The sequence below is a fragment of the Melospiza melodia genome, assembly GCF_035770615.1.
Source record: "Melospiza melodia melodia isolate bMelMel2 chromosome 3 unlocalized genomic scaffold, bMelMel2.pri SUPER_3_unloc_2, whole genome shotgun sequence".
Taxonomy (NCBI): domain Eukaryota; kingdom Metazoa; phylum Chordata; class Aves; order Passeriformes; family Passerellidae; genus Melospiza; species Melospiza melodia.
Window position 1 is genome coordinate 28,358 of NW_026948492.1, and position 24,193 is coordinate 52,550.

The 24,193-nt window shown below is 49.8% G+C and overlaps 1 protein-coding gene across 1 annotated transcript in view; it reads right to left on the bottom strand.

Annotated features, from left to right (window-relative positions):
- LOC134432647 (nuclear receptor coactivator 1-like) overlaps positions 1–24,193 on the bottom strand; it is a 64,427-nt gene that overhangs the window by 16,029 nt on the left and 24,205 nt on the right. The window contains exons 5-11 of the mRNA XM_063181544.1: positions 23,847–23,941; positions 14,246–14,423; positions 13,177–13,356; positions 9,242–9,337; positions 8,230–8,370; positions 5,441–5,588; positions 2,701–3,874 (exon numbers count right to left, since the gene is read on the bottom strand). Coding sequence (XP_063037614.1) covers positions 2,701–3,874; positions 5,441–5,588; positions 8,230–8,370; positions 9,242–9,337; positions 13,177–13,356; positions 14,246–14,423; positions 23,847–23,941 — 2,012 coding nt within the window. The remainder of the gene's footprint in view (positions 1–2,700; positions 3,875–5,440; positions 5,589–8,229; positions 8,371–9,241; positions 9,338–13,176; positions 13,357–14,245; positions 14,424–23,846; positions 23,942–24,193) is intronic.

Below are 24,193 nucleotides of genomic sequence, written 5' to 3' on the forward strand. Positions count from 1 at the left end.
AGCCACAGCTGCCAAGGCCTCGGCTGGGCAGCAGCTGCGGCTCGTGAAGGTCGCTGGGATAACGGGGGTGGGCTGAGAGCCCTGGGGGAACCCCCGAGAAGCCACGAGGAGCCGCGCTGCAGAGAGGAACTGCGGGGTAGAAAACCAGCGAGAAGGTTTGGGATTCAGGAATGCAATAGCAACAGTGTGGGGCGCTAGAAATGTGATAGTGACAACGAGAATGCAACAAGGTAGGGAAAAAAGTCTGGGATTGGCTGGGAAAAATCTTGGGATCGGGTGGGAAAAAGGTCTGGGAGAAAGCAGGAAATATTCTGGGATTAGGTGGGGGAAAATGGCAGAAAAAAAATTGGGAAAAATCTTGGATCAGGTGGAAAAAAATCGGGGATATGGCAGGAAAAAATCTTAGGACCGAGTGGGAAAAATCGCAGAAAAAAAAAAGGGAAAGATCTTGAGATCAGGTGGGAAAAAGTCTGGGATTTGCTGGGAAAAAAGTCTGGGATTAGCTGGGAAAAATTTTGGGATCAGGTGGGAAAAAGTCTGGGAGAAAGCAGGAAATATTCTGGGATTAGGTGGGGAAGCATGCCAGAAAAAAAAAATGGGAAAAATCTTGGGATCAGGTGGAAAAAAATCGGGGATATGGCAGGAAAAAATCTTAGGATTGGGTGGGAAAAATCCCAGAAAAACAGTGGGAAAAATTCTGGGATCGACCGGGAAAAATTCTGGGATCGACCAGGAAAAATTCTCAAATCTGCTGGGAAAAATCTCAGGATTGGTCGGGAAAAATTTTGGGATCAAACAGGAAAAATTCTGGGACCAGGTGGGAAAAATTCTGGGAGAAGGCAGGAAAAAATTCTGGGATCAAATCGGGAAAATTCTGGGATGAAGCAGGAAAAAAATCTTGGCATCAGGTGGGAAAAAATCTGGGATCAGCCAAGGAGAATCCTGGAACAAACTGGGAAAAATTCTGGGATCAGGTGAGAAAAAATTCTGGGAGAAGGCAGGAAAAATTCTGGGATCAACAGGGAAAAATATTGGGATCGGTCAGGAAAAATTCTAGGATCGGCTGGGAAAAAATCTGGAATACACTGGGAAAATTCTGGGATAAGGCAGGAAAATATCTTGGGATCAAGTGGGAAAAAATCTGGGATAAGGTAGGGAAAATCCCAGGAAAAAAATGGGAAAAATTCTGGAATCAGGTGGGAAAAAATTCTGGGAGAAGGCAGGAAAAATTCAGGGAAAAATCTTGGAATCAGGTGGGAAAACTCTGCAGAAAGTGGGAAAATTCTGGGATCAAACAGGAAAAATCCTGGGATTAGCTGGGGAAAATCTCAGGATCAAACAGGAAAAATTCTGGGATTAACTGGGAAAAAGTCTGGAATCAGCTGGAAAAATATGGGAATAAACTGGGGAAAATTCTGGAGTAAACTGGGAAAATTCTGGGATAAGGCTGGAAAAAATCTTGGGATCAGATGGGAAAAATTCTGGGATCAGGTGGGAAAAATCCCAGAAAAAAACGGGGGAAATTCCGTGATTAACCAGGAAAAACCTTGGGATTCCACAGGAATAGGAAGCAAAATCCAGGAGAATTCCCAGAAAATCTTTGGGAACATCCAAGGAAATCCTGGAGAACCTCAAGATCTTGGGATTGGGATGGGATCAAAGCTCCACAAATCCACCCAAACCATTCCAGGACTTCAGGATTCCATGGCAATGAAAAACAAAATCCAGGAGAATTCCCAGAAAATCTTTGGGAACATCCAAGGAAATCCTGGAGAACCTCAAGATCTTGGGATTGGAATGGGATCGAATCTCCACAAATCCACCCAAACCATTCCAGAACTTTGGCGTTCAGTGGGAAACCAAATCCAGGAGAATTCCTCAAAAATATCTGGGAATGTCCACGGAAATCCTGGAATTACGGGATTGGAGCAGGATGGGATCAAAGCTCCACGAATCCCACCCAAACCATTCCAGAACTTCAGGATTCCATGGGAATGAAAAACAAAATCCAGGAAAATTCCCAGAAAATCCTTGGGAATGTCCAAGGAAATCCTGGAGCACCACAAGATCTTAGGGTTGGAATGGGATGGGATTGAATCTCCACAAATCCCACCCAAGCCATTCCAAAAGAAAAATTCCCAAAGAAAATCCAACATTTCTTGGGATCCCCACTCAATCCCAACTCCTGGATCCCGAGAAAATCTTGGATCACCTCAGGATCTTGGGATTGGATCAAGATGGGATCAAAGCTCCACAAATCCCACCCAAACCATTCCAGAACTTTGGCATTCGGTGGGAAACCAAATCCAGAAGAAATCCTCAAAAATATTTGGGAATGTCCACAGAAATCTTGGAGAACCTCAAGATCTTGGATGGGATGGGACGGGATGGGATGGGATGGGATTGGATCAAGATGGGATGAAATCTCCACAAATCCCACCCACACCATTCCAGAACTTTGGCATTCAGCGGGAAACCAAATCCAGGAGAATTCCTCAAAAATATTTGGGAACATCCAAGGAAATCTTGGAGAACCTCAAGATATGGGATGGGATGGGATTGGATGGGATGGGATGGGATGGGATGAAATCTCCACAAATCCCACCCAAACCATTCCAGAACTCCAAGATCCCACAGGAACATGAAACCAAACCCCAGAAAATGAAAATTCCCAGAAAACCTCAACTCTCCCCCACCCACCTGTCCCGGCGCCTCCATCTTGACCTCATCCCCGGCCGGAATTTTGGCAACGCCGGCGGGCGGGGCCGGACACGCCTCTGCGGCCTCTCCCTTCTCCACCTTGACCTTGACGTCGTCCAGGCTGATCCCCGGTGCCGCCGCCGCCGCCGCGCCCGCCTCCTTCTCGTCCTTGTCCAGCAGGTACCGCAGCAGCTGGTGGTCCTTGCTCTCCTTCTTCTTCTCCGCCTCCGCCATCCCGCAGCTCCCAACGCCGGAATTCCCGACGCCGCAGCTCCCGACGCCGGAATTCCCGACGCCGCAATTCCCGACGCCGGAATTCCCGACGCCGCAATTCTCCTTCTTGTCGGGCTCGGTGGCGTCGGAGGGGCTGCCCTCCTGCAGCAGCCGGTGCAGGATCTTGTGCCGCTCGGTGAGCGAGCTGTGCGACGACGGGCACGGCGGGGCCGGCGCGGAGCTCCCGGCAATGCCGGCGCACGCCAAGGAATCCTTGGAGCTGGTGTCGGCGTCGTGGTGGTGCCGCAGCTGCTGCTCGGCCGTGCTGGCCAGCAGCTGCACCAGCCGGTGGCTCGTGCCTTGGGGACACTTCCCGCTGCCGCTGCCGCTGCTGGTGGCGCTGCCGCCGTCCCCGCCGCCGCCGCCGCCCTCGGATCCGTGCGGGATTCCCGGCTCCGAGGCTTTGTCGGCCGCGCTGCTCTCCTGGATGACGGCGGAGGCGTCCTTGGCGTCGCCCTTGGCGCGGCCGGGGGAGCTCTGGGCGCTCGGCTGCCTCAGGAACGCCGGATTGGCCGGAGGCGAGCTGGGAAAGGGTCGGGAGCTCCCCGACGACGAGGATGACGACGAGGACGAAGCCGGGGAGTGCACGGCCGGCGAGAAGGGAGCTCTGGATCTGGCGATCAAGCCGGGGCTCCCTCGGTGCCGGAACGGCGGCGCCGGCACGCCGGGGCTGTTCATGGGGGAGCCGCCGTGGGACAGCGGGTGGGCGTTCCCGGCGCTCTGGCTTAAGGCAACGCTGGAGCCCAGAGGGTTCCCGAAGTTCCCGGGGTGGGGGGAGCCGTTGGACGCGGGCAGGGAGGGCGGCAGCGCCATGCCCGGCGCCGGCGCCACGCTGGGGTTCACCCTGGCAAGCGCCAGGCCCGGGGCGGGGGCGTCCTGGGGGGACAGAATTCCGTGATCCCTGTGCGGGAAAACGTGGGGAAAAATCTGATTTTAGCTCGGTGCTGGCGGTCCTCAAAGGGGTTCTGGCAGCGGGAATTCCAGAAATTCCGCGCTGGGAATTCCGGCTGCTCCAACCCTGGTTTTGGGTCTGGAATTCCCAAATCCTGCTCTGATGGCAGAAAGGATCCCAAGAATTCCCTGCTCGGAATTCCGGCTGCTCCAAGGCTTTGGAATTCCCAGATCCTGTTCTGAAAACAGCAGGAATTCCATAAAATTCTCTGCTTGGAATTCCGGCTCCTCCAAGGTTTTCTCAGGGTTTGGAATTCCCAAATTCTGCTCCGATGGCAGGAAGGATCCCAAAAATTCCCTGCTCGGAATTCCGGCTGCTCCAACCCTGGATTTGGGCCTGGAATTCCCAAATTCTGCTCCGATGGCAGAAAGGATCCCAAAAATTCCAATCCCAATCCCAATCCCAATCCAAATTCCAGGCCCAATCCCAATCCTGATCCCAATGCTAATCCCAATCCCAAGCTAATCTCAACGACAACCCCAATTCCAGACCCAATCCTAAATCTAAACCTAATCCCAACTTGAATCTCAATCCCAATTCCAATTCCAGTCTAAATCCTAATCCTAATCCCAATCCCCAAACCAATCCTAATTCCAATTCTAATCCTAATCCCAATTCCAATCCCCATTCCATTTCCAGCCCCAATCCCAAAACCAATCCCAATCCCATCCCAATCCCAATCCCATCCCAATCCTAATCCTAAACCTGATCCTAATTCCAATCCCAATCTCAATCCCGATCCCATTCCTAATCCTAAACCTAATTCCAATCTCAAACCCAAAACCAATTATAATCCCAATTCCAATCCCAATCCCCAAACCAATCCCAATCCTAATCCTTATTCCAGTCCCAATCCCAATCTCAATCCCAATTCCAGTCCAAATCCCAAAACCAATCCCAATCGTAATCCTAATTCCAATTCCAATCCCAATCCTAAACCTAATTCCAATCCCAGTCCCAATCCCAATCCTGATTCCAATTCCAATTTTAATCGCAATCCCAATTTCAGTCCCAATCCCAAAACCAATTATAATCCAACTTCCAATCCCGAAACCAATCTCAGTCCCAATCCCAATCCCAATCCCAATCCCAATCCAATCTCAATCCCAATCCCCATTCCAGTCTCAATCCCAATCCCAATCCCAATCCCAATCCCAATCCCAATCCAGCACCGAGGACCCAGGGAATGCCTGCATGAAGTCGAGGCCAGATTTCCAGGAATAATTCCTCACCCAGAGCGTGAAAACCCCTGGAAAAATTTTCCTTAGAAAACACCAAAATTCCCAAAACCTCCAGAACTCCAGGAAAAACTCAAAAGTGGGAATAAAAGAACGGAAAAAATTCCCAAAAATGTGGAAAAACCCAGGGTGGGATCAGCGTCCGGAGCTTCATCCCAGCCCCATCCGGGTGATTGCTGGCAACGATCCCAGCCGGAATTCCGAGGAATTCCATGGAATTCTGAGGGACTTGGTGGGAATTCCATGGAATTCCGAGGGATTGCCGGGAGCTCCGTACCTCTCGATGACGTGGATGCCCATGATGAAGGGCTGCAGCTCCGGGCTCGAGGGGTAGCAGAGCTTGCACTTGGTGTGGGCGCTCAGCACGGAGCCGTCGCTCAGCGTGAAGCGGTACGAGGGGCTGAAGGCCGTGCCCCGCGTCATCACTGGGGAGAAACACACACAATTCCAGGGAAAAACATGGGAAAAGCTGGGAAAATCCAAAAAAAAATCCCCAGAAAATCCTAAAAATGGGAATAACAATAAGGGAGGATCAGCATGGAGCCGTCACTCCGCGTGAGGGGGATGAGGGGCTCAAGGCCGTGCCAGGGCCCTGCCCCATCACTGAGGGGGAAAACACTGAATTCCAGGGAAAATGTTGGAAAAATCCCAAGAAAATCCTGACAAAATCCCAATCCAATCCCAAAAACCTCAAATCAATTCCAATTTGATCCCAAAAACCCCAACAGGGCCCAGGCAGGATCAGCACAGAGCCGTCTCTCAGCGTGAGGGGGACAAGGGGCTGAAGGCCCTGCTGGGGTTTTCACTGAGGGGGAAATCATTGAATTCCAGGAAAATCCTATGAAAAAACTGAGAAAATAAAAAATAAACCTGAAAAAAAATCCCAAAACCCCCAATTCAACGGAATTCTGATCCCAAAAAACCCAACAGAGCACAGGGAGGATCAGCACGGAGCTGCAGCTCAGTGTGACTGGGACAAGGGGCGAAGGGCGGTACTGGAGTCATCACTGAGGGGTAAAACACTGAATTACAGGAGAATTCTGGGAAAAATCTTGTTAAAATCCTGAAAAAAAATCCCAATCCAGTCCAAAAAAACACAATTCAATGAAAATCTAATCTCAAAAATCCCAACAGGGCCCAGGGAGGATCAGCACGGAGCTGTCGCTCAGCGTGAAGCGGTACGAGGGGCTGAGGGCCCTGCTGGGGTCATCACTGAGGGGAAAAACACTGAATTCCATGGAAAAACACAGAAAAATTCTGAGAAAATAAAGGGAAAATCCACATCTAGTCCTAAAACCCCTAATTCAATGGAATTCTGATCCCAAAAACCACAACAGGGCCCAGGCAGGATTAGCACGAAGCTGTCGCTCAGTGTGAGGGGGACAATGATTAGGACAGTACTGGAGTCATTACTGAGAGGAAAAAAACTGAAATAAAGGAAAATCCTGGGAAAAAACTCAAGAAAATCCTGAAAAAAAATCCAAATCCAATCCAAAAAAACCAATAAATGAAAATATAATCCCAAAAACCCCACTAAGGCCCAGGGAGGATCAGCACGGAGCTGTCGCTCAGCGTGAAGCGGTACGAGGGGCTGAAGGCCGTGCCCTGCATCATCACTGGGGAAAAACACACAGAATTCCAGGAAAAAATATGGGAAAAGCTGGGAAAATGCTGAGAAAATCCTAAAAATCATGATAGGGCAAAGGGAAAGTCACCATGGAACCATCTCGCAGTGTGAGGGGGATGAGGGGCTCAAGGCCGTGCCAGGGCCCTGCCCCATCACTGAGGGGGAAAACACAGAATTCCAGGGAAAATGTTGGAAAAAATCCTGAGAAAACTCCCCAAAATCCCAATCTAAACCCAAAAACCCCAAAGCAATTCAATTTGATTCCAAAAACCTCAACAGGGCCCAGGGATGGCCAGCACAGAGCTGTCGCTCAGTGTGAGGGGGACAAGGGGCGGAGAGCTGTGCTGGAGTCATCACTGAGGGAAAAAATACTGAATTCCAGGAAAATCCTGAGAAAAATCTCATTAAAATTGTGACAAAATCCCAAGAAAAACCTAAAAACCCCAATTCAATGAAAATCTAAACCCAAAAACCCCAATAGGGCACGGGGAGGATCAGCACGCAGCTGTCCCTCAGTGTGAAGGGATGAGAGCCTGAGGGAGGTGCTGGGGTCATCACTGAGGGGAAAAACCACTGAATTCCAGGAAAATTCTGGGAAAATATTGAGAAAATCCAAAATAAATCCAAATTCAATCCCAAAAACCCCAATTCAATGAAAATCTAATCCCAAAAAGCCCCAACAGGGCCAGGGAGGATCAGCACGGAGCTGTCCTTCAGCGTGAAAGGGGTGAGGGCCTGAGGGCGGTGCCGGGGTCAACACTGAGGGAAAAGACACTAAATTACAGAAAAATCCCAAGAAAATCTCAAGAAAATCCTGAGGAAATCCCAATCCAATTAAAAAAGACAATTCAATAAAAATATAATCCCAAAAACCCCAACAGGCCAGGGAAGATCAGCACAGAGCTGTCCCTCAGCATGAAGGGGGTGAGGGCCTGAGGGCTGTGCGCCACTTCATCACTGAGGGAAAAACCACTGAATTCCATGGATAATTGTGCAAAAATTCAAAAAATCTCCACGAAGATTGTGAGAAAATCCCAAGAAAATCCTAAAAATCGTGATAGACCCCAGGGAGGATCAGCACAGACCCATTGCTCAGCCTGAAGGGGACGCGGGCCCGAGGGCCAGGCCCCCACATCATCACTGAGGGAAAACCACTGAATTCCAAAAAAAACCGTGGAAAAATCCCACAAAAATCCCTCAACAATCCCAAAACACCACCACCACTCACAAAAAACCATCTTACCATCATCACCTCCCAAAAAAAAAACCCCAAACCCTCCCAAAACAAAGCAATCCCACGCACCAACCCCGCCACAACAAGGCCGCCATTTTCTCCTCCTCTTCCCAACCTGCAGCGGGAACAAACCCACCCCAAATCCGGGGATTTTCCCCGTTTTTCCTCAAGGATTTGATTCCCAGGAGGAAAAGGCAGCGGGTACCTTCCTGAAAGAGCTGCTTGGCGTAGGAGGGCTCGCGGCCCTGGGGCTGGAAGAAGGCGTAGATGCATTTCCGCACCAGATCCTCCCAGCCCGTCCGGCCGGCCGCGCGCAGAGAGCTCGTGTCGATGGAGATGATCTTTCCTGGGGGAAAAGAAAGGGAGGATTTGGGGAGATTTGGGGGATTTGGGATGTTGGGAGTGATCAAAGGAATGGTTGGATGGAATGGGATCGAGGGTCTGTGGATGCCACCCCAAACAGTTTCTGGATTTTGGGATTAGGGGTGGATCAAAATCCATCCAGAAGGATTTTTATGGGATTCGGGGATGGAAAAGGAAAGGTAGATCTCTCAGATTTCAAGGCAATTCCCAAAATTCCTTCCCAGAGAGGAGCTGGGATGGGGATGGATCCAGTGCCAGGCTGGGAGAGCTGGGAATGGAGGGAATTCCCTGGGAAGGGGAAATGGGACTGGGGAAGGAATTCCCGGAGAATCCCTGGGAGTGTCCAAGGAAAGGTTGGAGCAATCTGGGATGATGGGATCAGAGAATGGGATGGGATTGAAGGTCCATGGATCCCATCCCAAACCATTCTGGGATTGTGAGCTCAAGGATGGATCAAAATCCATCCTGAGGGATTTTTTATGGGATTTGGGGATGGAAAAGGGAAGGGAGATCGCCGATATTCCCAAGGGAATTCCTGAAATTCCTTCCCAGAGAGGAGCTGGGATGGGGATGGATCCAGTGCCAGGCTGGGAGAGCTGGGAATGGAGGGAATTCCCTGGGGAAGGGGAAATGGGATTGGGGAAGGAATTCTGGAATTCTCAGAGAATCCCTGGGAGCACTCAAGGAAAGCTTGGAGAATCCTGGAATTGGGACTGGATGGGAATGAATCTCCCCAAATCCCACCCAAACCGTTCTGGAATTCCACCACTCCCACCTCTCACCGCTCCCACGACCCCCAGAGCCCCAAAATCCGGGGAATTCACCCCGAAATCCCGGGAATGTTCGGGATGTACCTGTGGTGTCCTGCTTGGTGACGAAGGACTCGGTGGGGGCGGGGGCGGCCGGGCGCGGCAACCTCCGGGCGATGCAGATCAGACACGACTGGAAATCTGGGAAAAAAAAAACACCGGGAAAAACACCGGGAATGCCGGAACCGCCCCGGCTCCGAGCTCACGCCTCGCTCACGGGTCTCGTTCCCTGCCCTGGAAGTGTCTCCCTGATGAAACGGGATGGAATTCCCTGAAATTCACTGAGAAGAGCTCGAGGGGGTTAACTGGGGAGGACTCTGGGGTAACGGAATTCCAGGGGTTGTTGGGAGCTGCTCCTGGAACACCGAGATTTGGGCATTCCGGGCGGGGGATCCTGTGGGAATTGTGGGATTCATCCGGGAACGTGGTGGGAAAAGAGGGATGGGAGAGTGAGGAGGGATCCAGCCCTGTCCCCAACCCCAATGCTGGGCCTGCATTCCCAGCCAATCCCAATCCCAATCCCAATCCCAATCCCAATCCCAATCCCCAGTCTCATCCCAGCCCATCCTGACTGTGCTCCATCCCAATCCTGATCCCAATCCCATCTAATCCCAATCCCAATCCCAATCCCATCCCAATCCCATCCCGATCCCAACCCAGCCCATCCTAACTCTGCTCCATCCCAATCCCAATCCCAATCCCAATCCCCAGTCTCATCCCAGCCCATCCTGACTGTGCTCCATCCCAATCCTGATCCCAATCCCATCTAATCCCCATCCCAATCTCAATCCCAATCTCATCTAATCCCAATCCCATCCCGATCCCAACGCAGCCCATCCTAACTCTGCTCCATCCCAATCCCAATTTCCTCTAATCTGAATCCCATCCCATCCTGTCCAACCCCAATCCCACACTGCATTCCCAACCCTAATCCCAATCCCAATCCCAATCCTTCTCCATTCCATCCCACCCCAAACTTAATCCTAATTCTGTTTTCACATCCCAATCCTATCCCAATCCCAATCCTGCTCCATCCCATCCCAGTCCCATCCCATCCCAACCTATCCCATCCCTGCTCTGGCGTCCAATCACAACCATCCCACACTGCTATTCCATCCCAATCCCAATCCCAATCCCAATCCCAATCCCATCCCAATCCCAATTCTGCATTTCCATCCCATCCCAATCCTGCACTGTCATCCCATTCCCCTCCTGCTCCATCCCAATCCCAATCCCATCCCAATCCCAATTCTGCATTTCCATCCCATCCAATCCCAAACCTCATCCATTCTGCTCTCCCATCCATTCCCAATCCCAATCCCAATCCCAATCGGCAATCCGATCCCATATCAATCCCGACCCCAATCCCCATCCTATCCATCCTAGTCCCAATCCAATCCTGCAATCCCATCCCACATCAATCCCAATCCCAATCTCAATCCTCGTATCATCCTTCCCAATCCCAATCCCAATCCCAATCCCAATCCCAATCCTGTAATACCATTCCACATGAATCCCAATCCCAATCCCAACCATCCTAATCCCAATCCCAATCCCAATGCCGTCCATCCTAATCCCAACCCCAATCCCCATGCCAAATCCCAACCCCAATCCCCATCCTATCCATCCTAATCCCAATCCAATCCTGCAATCCTATCCCACATCAATCCCAATCCCAATCCCAATCCTCGTGCCATCCTTCCCAATCTCAATCCCAATCCCAATCCCAATCCTGCAATACCATTCCACATGAATCCCAATCCCAATCCCATCCTTCCTAATCCCAATCCCAATGCCATCCATCCTAATCCCAATCCCAATCCCAATCCCCATGCCAAATCCCAACCCCAATCCCCATCCTATCCATCCTAATGCCAATCTCAATCCTGCAATCCCATCCCACATCAATCCCGATCTCAATACTCACACCATCCATCCTAATCCCAGTCCTGATCCCAACCCCAAATCCCAACCCCAATCCCAAATCCCAAATCCCCAAATCCCAAATCCCAAATCCCAATCCCAATCCCAACCCCACCTTCTCCCTCCTCCTGGAAGGCGCGGGGCTGGCTGACGGTGAAACACTGCATGGCCTCGTAGCGCTGCCCCAGTTCCAACCCCAACACCAATCCCACCCCAATCCCACACCATTCCCAATCCCAATCCCAATCCCAATCCCAATCCCAATTCCCAAATCCCCAACCCCAATCCCAATCCCTAATCCCTAAATCCCAATCCAACCCCACCTTCTCCCTCCTCCTGGAAGGCGCAGGGCTGGCTGACGGAGCAGCACTGCATGGCCTCGTAGCGCTGCCCCAATTCCAACCTTAACCCCAATCCCATCTCAATCCCAATCCCAAATCCCAATCCCAAATCCCCAAATCCCCAAATCCCAAATCCCAAATCCCAATCCCAATCCCAATCCCACCTTCTCCCTCCTCCTGGAAGGCGCGGGGCTGGCTGACGGTGCAGCACTGCATGGCCTCGTAGCGCTGCCCCAATTCCAACCCCAACACCAATCCCACCCCAATCCCAATCCCAAATCCCAATCCCAAATCCCAAATCCCAAATCCCAATCCCAATCCCAACCCCACCTTCTCCCTCCTCCTGGAAGGCGCGGGGCTGGCTGACGGTGCAGCACTGCATGGCCTCGTAGCGCTGCCCCAATTCCAACCCCAACACCAATCCCACCCCAATCCCAATCCCAAATCCCAATCCCAAATCCCAAATCCCAAATCCCAATCCCAATCCCAACCCCACCTTCTCCCTCCTCCTGGAAGGCGCGGGGCTGGCTGACGGTGCAGCACTGCATGGCCTCGTAGCGCTGCCCCAATTCCAACCCCAACACCAATCCCACCCCAATCCCAATCCCAAATCCCAATCCCAAATCCCAAATCCCAAATCCCAATCCCAATCCCAACCCCACCTTCTCCCTCCTCCTGGAAGGCGCGGGGCTGGCTGACGGTGCAGCACTGCATGGCCTCGTAGCGCTGCCCCAATTCCAACCCCAACACCAATCCCACCCCAATCCCACCCCATTCCCAGTCCCAATAACAAACTCCCAAATCCCAAATCCCCGAACCCCAATCCCAAATCCCAATCCCAAGTTCCCCCATCCCGCCTTCTCCCTCCTCCTGGAAGGCGCGGGGCTGGCTGACGGTGAAGCACTGCATGGCCTCGTAGCGCTGCCCCAGTTCCAACCCCAACACCAATCCCACACCATTCCCAAACCTCTTCCCAATCCCAATCCCAATCCCAATCCCAATTCCCAAATCCCCAACCCCAATCCCAATCCCCAATCCCAATCCCAATCCAACCCCACCTTCTCCCTCCTCCTGGAAGGCGCGGGGCTGGCTGACGGTGCAGCACTGCATGGCCTCGTAGCGCTGCCCCAATTCCAACCCCAACACCAATCCCACCCCAATCCCAATCCCAAATCCCAATCCCAAATCCCAAATCCCAAATCCCAATCCCAATCCCAACCCCACCTTCTCCCTCCTCCTGGAAGGCGCGGGGCTGGCTGACGGTGCAGCACTGCATGGCCTCGTAGCGCTGCCCCAATTCCAACCCCAACACCCAATCCCACCCCAATCCCAATCCCAAATCCCAATCCCAAATCCCAAATCCCAAATCCCAATCCCAATCCCAACCCCACCTTCTCCTCCTCCTGGAAGGCGCGGGCTGGCTGACGGTGCAGCACTGCATGGCCTCGTAGCGCTGCCCCAATTCCAACCCCAACACCAATCCCACCCCAATCCCAATCCCAAATCCCAATCCCAAATCCCAAATCCCAAATCCCAATCCCAATCCCAACCCCACCTTCTCCCTCCTCCTGGAAGGCGCGGGGCTGGCTGACGGTGCAGCACTGCATGGCCTCGTAGCGCTGCCCCAATTCCAACCCCAACACCAATCCCACACCATTCCCAAACCCCTTCCCAATCCCAAATTCCCCAATCCCAATCCCAAATTCCCAACCCCACCTTCTCCCTCCTCCTGGAAGGCGCGGGGCTGGCTGACGGTGAAGCACTGCATGGCCTCGTAGCGCTGCCGCAGCTCCGCCTGCTCCGCCCCGGCCTCGTCCGGCGGCCGCACCAGCATCCGGCACTGGAACGTGTGGCTGCCCCGGCGCGACGGCTCCTGCGGCCACGGAACCCCGTTCACTGAGGGGGAAAATGGGGGAAAAAAAACGGGAATTTGGGATGTGGGAGTGATCCATAATCAGGGAATTGTGGGATTCCCAAAGATCCCGGGGATTTGGGGAGGCAGAATTCCCAAAGATCCTTGGGATTTGAGGAACCAGGCTGGGAAAAGTCCAGCCAGAATTCCCCAAGGTCTCTGGGATTCAAGGAGCACAAACCCATTCAGAATACCCAAAGATCCCTGGGATTGAAGGAAATGAAAAAAAAACCTTTTGAAAGCAACAGAGAAACAATAAATAAGCAAAAACAGGAATTAAAATAAAATCTAAACAATGAAAAAACAACCAAAAAATAAAACGAAATTGAAAGAAATAATAATAAAAAGTAATAAATAAATAACAACGAAACAAAAAAAAAATACAAAACAAAAATGGAAAAAATCGAGATAATTACAAAAAAAGAAAAAATAAAAAGTAAAAAGTGAAGAAATTAAAAAGAATAAAAGTAATTTTTAAAAAATGTAATGAAAATAAAACCACAAATACACGCAAAAATAAAAATATAAACAGTAAATTAAACATAAAATAAAAATAAACGCAGAAAAATAAAGTAAAATTTGAATAAAAATTAAAAATAAAATAAATAAATAAAAATAAAAATAAAAATAAAAATAAAAATAAAAATAAAAATAAAAATAAAAATAAAAATAACCCAATTTTTTTTTTAATTAATAAACCCCCCAATCCCAACATCTCCAGCCCCCACCCCCTCCCCCAATCCTTGTGTCCATTCCTGAATGTTCCCAAATTTTCCATGATTTTCCATTATTTCCCCAAATTTTGCTGAATTTTCTGGGATTTTCCCATGGACTTTTCCGGGATTTTCCCAGGATTTGCCGCTGTGTCCGTACCGAGGGATTTGGGGAGCAGGTTCTTGACGAACTCGGCGTGGTCGCCCACGTGCAGGATGCTGTACACGCTGGAGTTCATCAGCTCCTCCTGCCCGTAGCCCAGGTACCCCGTCACGTTCTCCGACACGAACACGATGCGCCCCTCGCGGTTCACCACGAAAAAGAACCCGTCCAGGGCCTGGAACGAGGGAAAAACGGGAAAAAATTCCAAGGTTTTATCAAAAATATCTCAAAAATCGGAAATAATTCCAAGGTTTTATCGCAAATATCCCATCGCGTTCTCCGACACGAACACGATGCGCCCCGCGTGGTTCACCACGAAGAAAAAACCCGTCCAGGGCCTGGAATGAGGGAAAATTCCAAGGTTTTATCAAAAATAGCACAAAAATGGGAAAAAACAGGAAAAAATTCCAAGGTTTTATCAAAATATCTCAAAAATTGGAAATAATTGCAAGGTTTTATCGCAAATATCCCATCGCGTTCTCCAACACGAACGCGATCCGCCACTCCAAGTCGAAAATGATGAAAAACCCAGGGCTTGGACAGGAAAGAATTCCGAAGTTTTATCCTGAATACCCCAAAAATGGGAAAGAACTCCAAGGTTTTATCTCAAATATCTCAAAAATCGGAAATAATTCCGAGGTTTTATCGCAAATATCCCGTCGCGTTCTCCGACACGAACACGACGCGCCCCTCGCGGTTCACCACAAAGGAAAACCCGTCCAGGGCCTGGAATGAGGGAAAAACAGGAAAAAATTCCAAGGTTTTATCAAAATATCTCAAAAATTGGAAATAATTGCAAGGTTTTATCGCAAATATCCCATCGCGTTCTCCAACACGAACGCGATCCGCCACTCCAAGTCGAAAATGATGAAAAACCCAGGGCTTGGACAGGAAAGAATTCCAAAGTTTTATCCTGAATACCCCAAAAATGGGAAAGAATTCCAAGGTTTTATCCAAAATATTTCAAACATTGGAAATAATTGCAAGGTTTTATCGCAAATATCCCATCGCGTTCTCCGACACGAACACGATGCGCCCCGCGCGGTTCACCACGAAGAAAAACCCGTCCAGGGCCTGGAATGAGGGAAAATTCCAAGGTTTTATCAAAAATAGCACAAAAATGGGAAAAAAACAGGAAAAAATCCCAAGGTTTTATCCAAAATATCTCAAACATTGGAAATAATTGCAAGGTTTTATCGCAAATATCCCATCGCGTTCTCCAACACGAACGCAATCCGCCACTCCAAGTCACAAATGATGAAAAACCCAGGGCTTGGACAGGAAAGAATTCCGAAGTTTTATCCTGAATATCCCAAAATGGGAAAGAACTCCAAGGTTTTATCTCAAATATCTCAAAAATCGGAAATAATTCCGAGGTTTTATCGCAAATATCCCGTCGCGTTCTCCGACACGAACACGATGCGCCCCTCGCGGCTCACCACGAAGAAGAACCCATCCAGGGCCTGGAACGAGGGAAAAACGGGAGAAAAAACCCAAAGTTTTATCAAAAATATCTCAAACATTGGAAATAATTGCAAGGTTTTATCGCAAATATCCCATCGCGTTCTCCGACATGAACACGATGCGCCCCTCGTGCTTCACCACGAAGAAAAACCCGTCCAGGGCCTGGAATGAGGGAAAATTCCAAGGTTTTATCAAAAATAGCACAGAAATGGAAAAAAATTCCAAGCTTTTATCTCAAATATCACGAAAATGGGAAAGAACTCCAAGGTTTGTCCCAAATATCCCGTCACGTTCTCCGACGTCAACGCCACCCGGCCCTCGCGGTTCACCACGAACAAGAACCCGTCCAGGGCCTGGAGTGGGAAGGGAATTCCAGAGGGGGATCACGGAACGGGAGGAGAATGAAATTCCAGAGGGCGCTCCCAGAGCAGGGAGGAGATTCCGTGGAAAACTCGGTGGGATCTTGAGCGCGGAGAAAATTCCATGGGAAACTGGGTGGAAACCGTAGAGAAGGTTCCTTCAAAGCTTCATTGGAGCTCCATTCTGGGAATTCCAGGATTCCAGCTGGGATCAAAGATTTGGGTCCTCAAATCCCAAAATTCCAACTGGGATCCAAGATCCACCTCGGTCATTCCAATGGATTCCCATGGATTTGGGTCCTTGAGTGTGGAGAAGGTTCCCTCAAAGCTTGGCTGGGTTCCCGCTCTGGGAATTCCAGGATTCCAGCTGAGATCAAAGATTTTGGGTCCTCAAATCCCAGGATTCCAACGGGGTTCAAAGAGCCACCTTGACTGTTCCTGGAATCCCAAGATTCCAGCTGGGATCCAAGATCCACCTCGGTCATTCCCATGGATTCAGGTCCGTGAGTGTGGAGAAGGTTCCCTCCAAGCTTGGCTGGGTTCCCGCTCTGGGAATCCCAAGATTCCAGCTGGGATCCAAGATCCACCTCGGTCATTCCCATGGATTCGGGTCCGTGAGTGTGGAGAAGGTTCCCTCAAAGCTTGGCTGGGTTCCTGCTCTGGGAATTCCAGGATTCCAGCTGGGATCAAAGATTTGGGTCCTCAAATCCCAAAATTCCAGCTGGGATCCAAGATCCACCTTGGCCATTCCGAAGGATTCCCATGGACCTGAGTCCGTGAGTGAGAAGAAAGTTCTCTCAAAGCTTGGCCGGGTTCCTGCTCTGGGAATTCCAGGATTCCAGCTGGGATCCAAGATCCACCGCCGTTATTCCAATGGATTTGGGTCTTTGAGTGTGGAGAACGTTCCATGAAAAACTGGGTGGGATCCTGAGCGTCGACAGCGTTCCATGAAGGTGTGGCTGGGTTCCCACTCTGGGAATTCCAGGATTCCTGTTGGGATCCAAGATCCACCTTGGCCATTCCCATGGGTTTGGGCCCTTGAGGGTGGAGAAGGTTCCCTCAAAGCTTGGCTGGGTTCCCGCTCTGGGAATTCCCGGATTCCAGCTGGGATCAAAGATTTGGGTCCTCAAATCTCAAAATTCCAGTTGGGATCCAAGACCCACCTTGGCCATTCCCATGGATTCCCATGGACCTGAGTCCGTGAGTGAGAAGAAAGTTCTCTCAAAGCTTGGCTGGGTTCCTGCTCTGGGAATTCCAGGATTCCAGCTGGGATCCAAGATCCACCGCCGTTATTCCAATGGATTTGGGTCTTTGAGCGTGGAGAACGTTCCATGAAAAACTGGGTGGGATCCTGAGCGTCGACAGCGTTCCATGAAGGTGTGGCTGGGTTCCCACTCTGGGAATCCCAAGATTCCAGCTGGGATCCAAGATCCACCTTGGCCATTCCCATGGATTCGGGTCCGTGAGTGTGGAGAAGGTTCCCTCAAAGCTTGGCCGGGTTCCCGCTCTGGGAATTCCCGGATTCCAGCTGGGATCAAAGATTTGGGTCCTCAAATCCCAAATTCCAGCTGGGATAGAAGATCCACCTTGGCCATTCCCAAGGATTCCCATGGACCTGAGTCCGTGAGTGAGAAGAAAGTTCTCTCAAAGCTTGGCTGGGTTCCTGCTCTGGGAATCCCAGGATTCCAGCTGGGATCCCCGATCCACCTTGGCCATTCCCATGGGTTTGGGCCCTTGAGTGTGGAGAAGGTTCCCTCAAAGCTTGGCCGGGTTCCTGCTCTCGGAATTCCCGGATTCCAGCTGGGATCAAAGATTTGGGTCCTCAAATCCCAAAATTCCAACTGGGATCCAAGGCTCACCTTGTTTTTTCCTGGAATCCCAAGATTCCAGCTGGGATCCAAGATCCACCTTGGTCATTCCCATGGATTTGGGTCCTTGAGTGTGGAGAAGGTTCCCTCAAAGCTTGGCCGGGTTCCTGCTCTGGGAATTCCAGGATTCCAGCCGGGATCCAAGATCCACCTTGGTCATTCCTGGATTTGAGTCCTCAGACCCCAGGAATCCAGGTGGGAACAAAGATTTGGGTCCTCAAATCCCAGGATTCCAACCGGGTTCAAAGAGCCACCTTGACTTTTCCTGGAATCCCAAGATTCCAGTTGGGATCCAAGATCCACCTTGGTCATTCCCATGGATTCGGGTCCTTGAGTGTGGAGAAGGTTCCCTCAAAGCTTGGCCGGGTTCCTGCTCTCGGAATTCCCGGATTCCAGCTGGGATCAAAGATTTGGGTCCTCAAATCTCAAAATTCCAGCTGGGATCCAAGATCCACCTCCGTCATTCCAATGGATTCCCATGGATTCGGGTCCTTGAGTGTGGAGAAGGTTCCCTCAAAGCTTGGCCGGGTTCCCGCTCTGGGAATTCCAGGATTCCAGCTGGGATCAAAGATTTGGGTCCTCAAATCCCAAAATTCCAGCTGGGATAGAAGATCCACCTTGGCCATTCCCATGGATTCCCATGGACCTGATCCGTGAGTGAGAAGAAAGTTCTCTCAAAGCCTGGCCGGGTTCCCGCTCTGGGAATTCCAGGATTCCAGCTGGGATCAAAGATTTGGCTCCTCAAATCTCAAAATTCCAGCTGGGATCCCAGATCCACCTTGGCCATTCCAAAGGATTCCCATGGGTTTGGCTCCTTGAGCGTGGAGAACATTCCATGGAAAACTGGGTGAGGTCTGGAGTGTGGAGAAGGTTCTGGGAGCGCTTGGCTGGATTCCCACTCCGGGGATTCCAGGATTCCACTTGGGACCCAAGATCCACCTGGATTATTCCTGGCTTTGAGTCTCCGGATTTGAGGATTCCCCTTGGGACCCAAGGCCCACCTTGGTTTTTCCTAATCCTGGTCCCGATCCTGATCCCACCCATAATCCCAGTCCCAATCCCAACCCCTCCCAGCTCCTGGAAAATCTCCCTTCCCTTCCAACCCCATAAAAACCCGCGACTGAAGCCCCAAATCCCAAAATCTAATCCCTAAAATCTGGGATTAAATCCCCAAAATCCAAACCCTAAAACTCGGATTAAAGCTCCCAAACCCCGTAAAAACCTGGGATTAAACCCCCCAAACCCCCAGGTTTGGCTCATTCCCGTTTTTCCCCGTCCCCATTCCAGATTTTTCTGGGAATTCCGCCCCCACCTGGAGCAGGAGCGGCCCCAAATCCCAAAATCCAAATTCTATAAACCCGGGATTAAAGCCCAAAACCCCACAAAACCTGGGATTAAACCCCCAAAACCCCAAAATAACCTGGGATTAAAACCCCGAAACTCCATAAAAATCCAGGATTAAACCCCCAAAACTCCATAAAAACCTGGGATTAAGACTCTCAGACCTGGGATTAAAGCCCCAAACCCCAACATTCCAACCCTCAAACCCAGGCCTAAAGCCCCCAAACCCCATAAAAACCTGGGATTAAACCTCCAAATCACAAAATTCAAACCCTAAAACCTGGAATCAAAACCCCACAAAAACCAGGGACTGAAGCCCCAAACCCCAACATTCCAACCCTAAACCCCAGAATTAAAGCCCCCAAACCCCAAAATAACCTGGGATTAAAGCCCCAAATCCCATTAAAACCTGGGATTGAGACCCCAAAACCTGGGATTAAAGCCCCAAACCCCAACAAACATTCCAGCCCTAAAACCCAGAATTAAAGCCCCAAAACTAGATAAAAACCTGGATTAAAACCCCATAAAAACCCGGGATTAAACCCCCAAAACTCCATAAAAACCTTGGATTAAGCCCCCAAAACCCGGCATTAAAGCCCTAAATCCCCACATTCCAACACTAAAACCCAGGATTAAAGCCACAAAACTGGATAAAAACCTGGGATTAAAACCCCAAAACTGGATAAAAACCTGGGATTAAAGCCCCAAAACTGGATAAAAACCTGGGATTAAAACCCCAAAACTGGATAAAAACCTGGGATTAAAACCCCAAAGCTCCACAAAAACCTGGGATTAAAACGCCACAAAAACTTGGGATTCAAACCTCATAAAAACCTGGCAGTAAAAACCCCATAAAGTCCAGAATGAAACCCCCATAAAACCTGGGATTAAAGCCCCAAAACCCCACAAAACCTGGGATTAAACCCCAAAACCCCGCAAAACCCGGGATTAAACTCCCCAAAACCCCAGATTTTGCTCATTCCCATTTTCCCATTCCGGATTTTTCCGGGAATTCCGCCCCCACCTGGAGCAGGAGCGGCCCAAATCCCAAAATCCAAATTCTGTAATTGTGGGATTAAACCCCAAACCCCACAAAACCCAGGATTAAACCCCAAAACCCACAAAAACCTGGGATTAAAGCCCTAAACCCCACAAAACCCAGGATTAAACCCCAAAACCCCACAAAACCCAGGATTAAACCCCCCAAACCCCCAGTTTTTGCTCATTCCCGTTTTCCGGATTTTTCCGGGAATTCCAACCCCACCTGGAGCAGGAGCGGCCCAAATCCCAAAATCCAAATTCTATAAACCCGGGATTAAAGCCCAAACCCCATAAAACCTGGGATTAAACCCCAAAACCCCACAAAACCTGGATTAAATCCCCCAAAGCCCCAAATTTTGCTCATTCCCGTTTTCCCCATCCCAGATTTTTCTGGGAATTCCGATCCCACCTCGAGGAGGAGCGGCCCAAATCCCAAAATTCAAATTCTGTAACTGTGGGATTAAAGCCCCAAACCCCACAAAAACCTGGGATTGGAGCCCCAAAACCCCGCAAAACCCAGGATTAAACCCCCAAAACCCCAAAATAACCTGGGATTAAAGCCCCAAAACTCCATAAAAATCCAGGATTAAACCCCCAAAACCTGGGATTGAAGCCCCAAATCCCAACATTCCAACCCTCAAACCAAGGATTAAAGCCCCAAAACCCCATAAAAACCTGGGATTAAAGCCCCAAAAAAACCTGGGATTAAATCCCCAAAACTCCATAAAAACCTGGGCTTAAAGCCCCAAATCTCTAAATCCAATAACCCTAAAACCCGGATTAAAGCCCCAAATCCCCAAATTCAAACCCTAAAACCTGGCACTAAAACCCCAGAATCCAGGATTAATGCCCCAAACAGCAACATTCCAACCCAAAAATCCAGGATTAAAACCCCCAAACCCCACAAAAACCTGGGATTAAAGCCCCAAAACTGGATTAAAGCCCCAAATCCCAAAATGCACATCCCAAAACCCGGGATTAAAACCCCAATCCTAAAACCCAAATTCTAAAACCGGGGATTAATGGCCCCAAATTCCATAAAAATCTGGATCAAAACCCCATAAAAACATGGGATTAAAATCCCATAAAAACCTGGGATTAAAGCCCCCAAATTCCATAAAAACCTGGGATTAAAATCCCATAAAAACCTGGGATTAAGGCCTCCAAACCCCAAAAAAGCCTGGGATCAAAACCCCATAAAAACCTGGGATTAAAGCCTCAAAACCCCGCAAAACCTGGGATTAAAACCCCAAAACGATGTCAAAACCAGGGATTAAAGCCCCAAGACCCCCAAATTTGACCCCTTCCCGTTTTTCCCATCCCCATTCCAGATTTTTCCGGGAATTCCGCCCCCACCTGGAGCAGGAGCGGCCCAAATCCCAAACTCCAAATTCTATAAACCCAGGATTAAACCCCCCAAAACCCCAGATTTTGCTCATTCCCATTTTTCCCCGTCCCCATTCCGGATTTTTCCGGGAATTGCGCCCCCACCTCGAGCAGGAGCGGCCCAAATCCCAAACTCCAAATTCTATAAAGTCAGGATTAAACCCCCCAAACCCCCAGATTTTGCTCATTCCCATTTTCCCATTCCGGATTTTTCCGGGAATTGCGCCCCCACCTGGAGCAGGAGCGGCCCAAATCCCAAAATCCAAATTCTATAATTGTGGGATTAAAGCCCCAAACCCCACAAAACCCAGGATTAAACCCCAAAACCCCACAAAACCTGGGATTAAACACCAAAACCCCACAAAACCGGGGATTAAACTCCCCAAAACCCCAGATTTTGCTCATTCCCATTTTCCCATTCCGGATTTTTCCGGGAATTCCGCCCCCACCTGGAGCAGGAGCGGCCCAAATCCCAAAATCCAAATTCTATAATTGTGGGATTAAACCCCAAACCCCATAAAACCCAGGATTAAACCCCCCAAAACCCCAGATTTTGCTCATTCCCATTTTCCCATTCCGGATTTTTCTGGGAATTCCGCCCCCACCTCGAGCAGGAGCGGCCCAAATCCCAAAATCCAAATTCTATAATTGTGGGATTAAAGCCCTAAACCCCACAAAACCCAGGATTAAACCCCAAACCCCCAGATTTTGCTCATTCCCATTTTTCCCCGTCCCCATTCCGGATTTTTCCGGGAATTGCGCCCCCACCTCGAGCAGGAGCGGCCCCAAATCCCAAACTCCAAATTCTATAATTGTGGGATTAAACCCCAAAAACCCCACAAAACCTGGGATTAAAGCCCTAAATCCCACAAAACCCAGGATTAAACCCCCAAACCCCCAGATTTTGCTCATTCCCGTTTTCCGGATTTTTCCGGGAATTCCGCCCCCACCTGGAGCAGGAGCGGCCCAAATCCCAAAATCCAAATTCTATAATTGTGGGATTAAACCCCAAACCCCACAAAACCCAGGATTAAACCCCAAAACCCCACAAAACCTGGGATTAAAGCCCTAAACCCACAAAACCGGGGATTAAACTCCCAAAACCCCAGATTTTGCTCATTCCCATTTTCCCATTCCGGATTTTTCCGGGAATTCCGCCCCCACCTGGAGCAGGAGCGGCCCAAATCCCAAAATCCAAATTCTATAATTGTGGGATTAAACCCCAAACCCCACAAAACCTGGGATTAAAGCCCTAAACCCCACAAAACCCAGGATTAAACCCCCCAAACCCCCAGATTTTGCTCATTCCCGTTTTCCGGATTTTTCCGGGAATTCCGATCCCACCTTGAGCAGGAGCGGCCCAAATCCCAAAATCCAAATTCTATAATTGTGGGATTAAACCCCAAACCCCACAAAACCCAGGATTAAACCCAAAACCCCACAAAACCTGGGATTAAACCCCAAAACCCCACAAAACCCAGGATTAAACCCCAAAACCCCAGATTTTGCTCATTCCCGTTTTCCCATTCCGGATTTTTCCGGGAATTCCAACCCCACCTGGAGCAGGAGCGGCCCAAATCCCAAAATCCAAATTCTATAATTGTGGGATTAAAGCCTAAACCCCACAAAACCCAGGATTAAACCCCAAAACCCCAGATTTTGCTCATTCCCATTTTTCCCATCCCCATTCCGGATTTTTCCGGGAATTCCGTCCCCACCTCGAGCAGGAGCGGCCCAAATCCCAAAATCCAAATTCTATAAAGTCAGGATTAAACTCCCCAAAACCCCAGATTTTGCTCATTCCCATTTTCCCATTCCGGATTTTTCCGGAATTCCGCCCCCACCTGGAGCAGGAGCGGCCCAAATCCCAAAATCCAAATTCTATAATTGTGGGATTAAACCCCAAACCCCACAAAACCCAGGATTAAACCCCAAAACCCCAGATTTTGCTCATTCCCATTTTTCCCATCCCCATTCCAGATTTTTCCGGGAATTGCGTCCCCACCTCGAGCAGGAGCGGCCCAAATCCCAAAATCCAAATTCTATAAAGTCAGGATTAAACCCCCCAAAACCCCAGAATTTGCTCATTCCCATTTTTCCCGTCCCCATTCCGGATTTTTCCGGGAATTCCGGTCCCACCTCGAGCAGGAGCGGCCCCAGCGACTCCTTCTCGATGACGCCCTGGCTGCTGGAGGAGATGTCGGATTTCTGCACGTCGTCATCCGGCGTCTTCTCTGCAAAAACCAACCGAAAAATGGGAATTTTCAATTTTTTAAACCCAAATCCACGTAAAACATCAAATTTGGGGTGTTTTTCCCCTAGTAAAAATCTGAAAAAAAATTGAAATTTTCAATTTTTCGACACCAATTTTGCGGGGAAAATCAGATTTTTTTCTTTTTTTTTTTTTCCGGAGTTTAATTCTGGATTTTTTTTTTTGCTCTTTGGGCAGATGAATCTGGAGATTGGAGTCGATATTTCCATAAAAT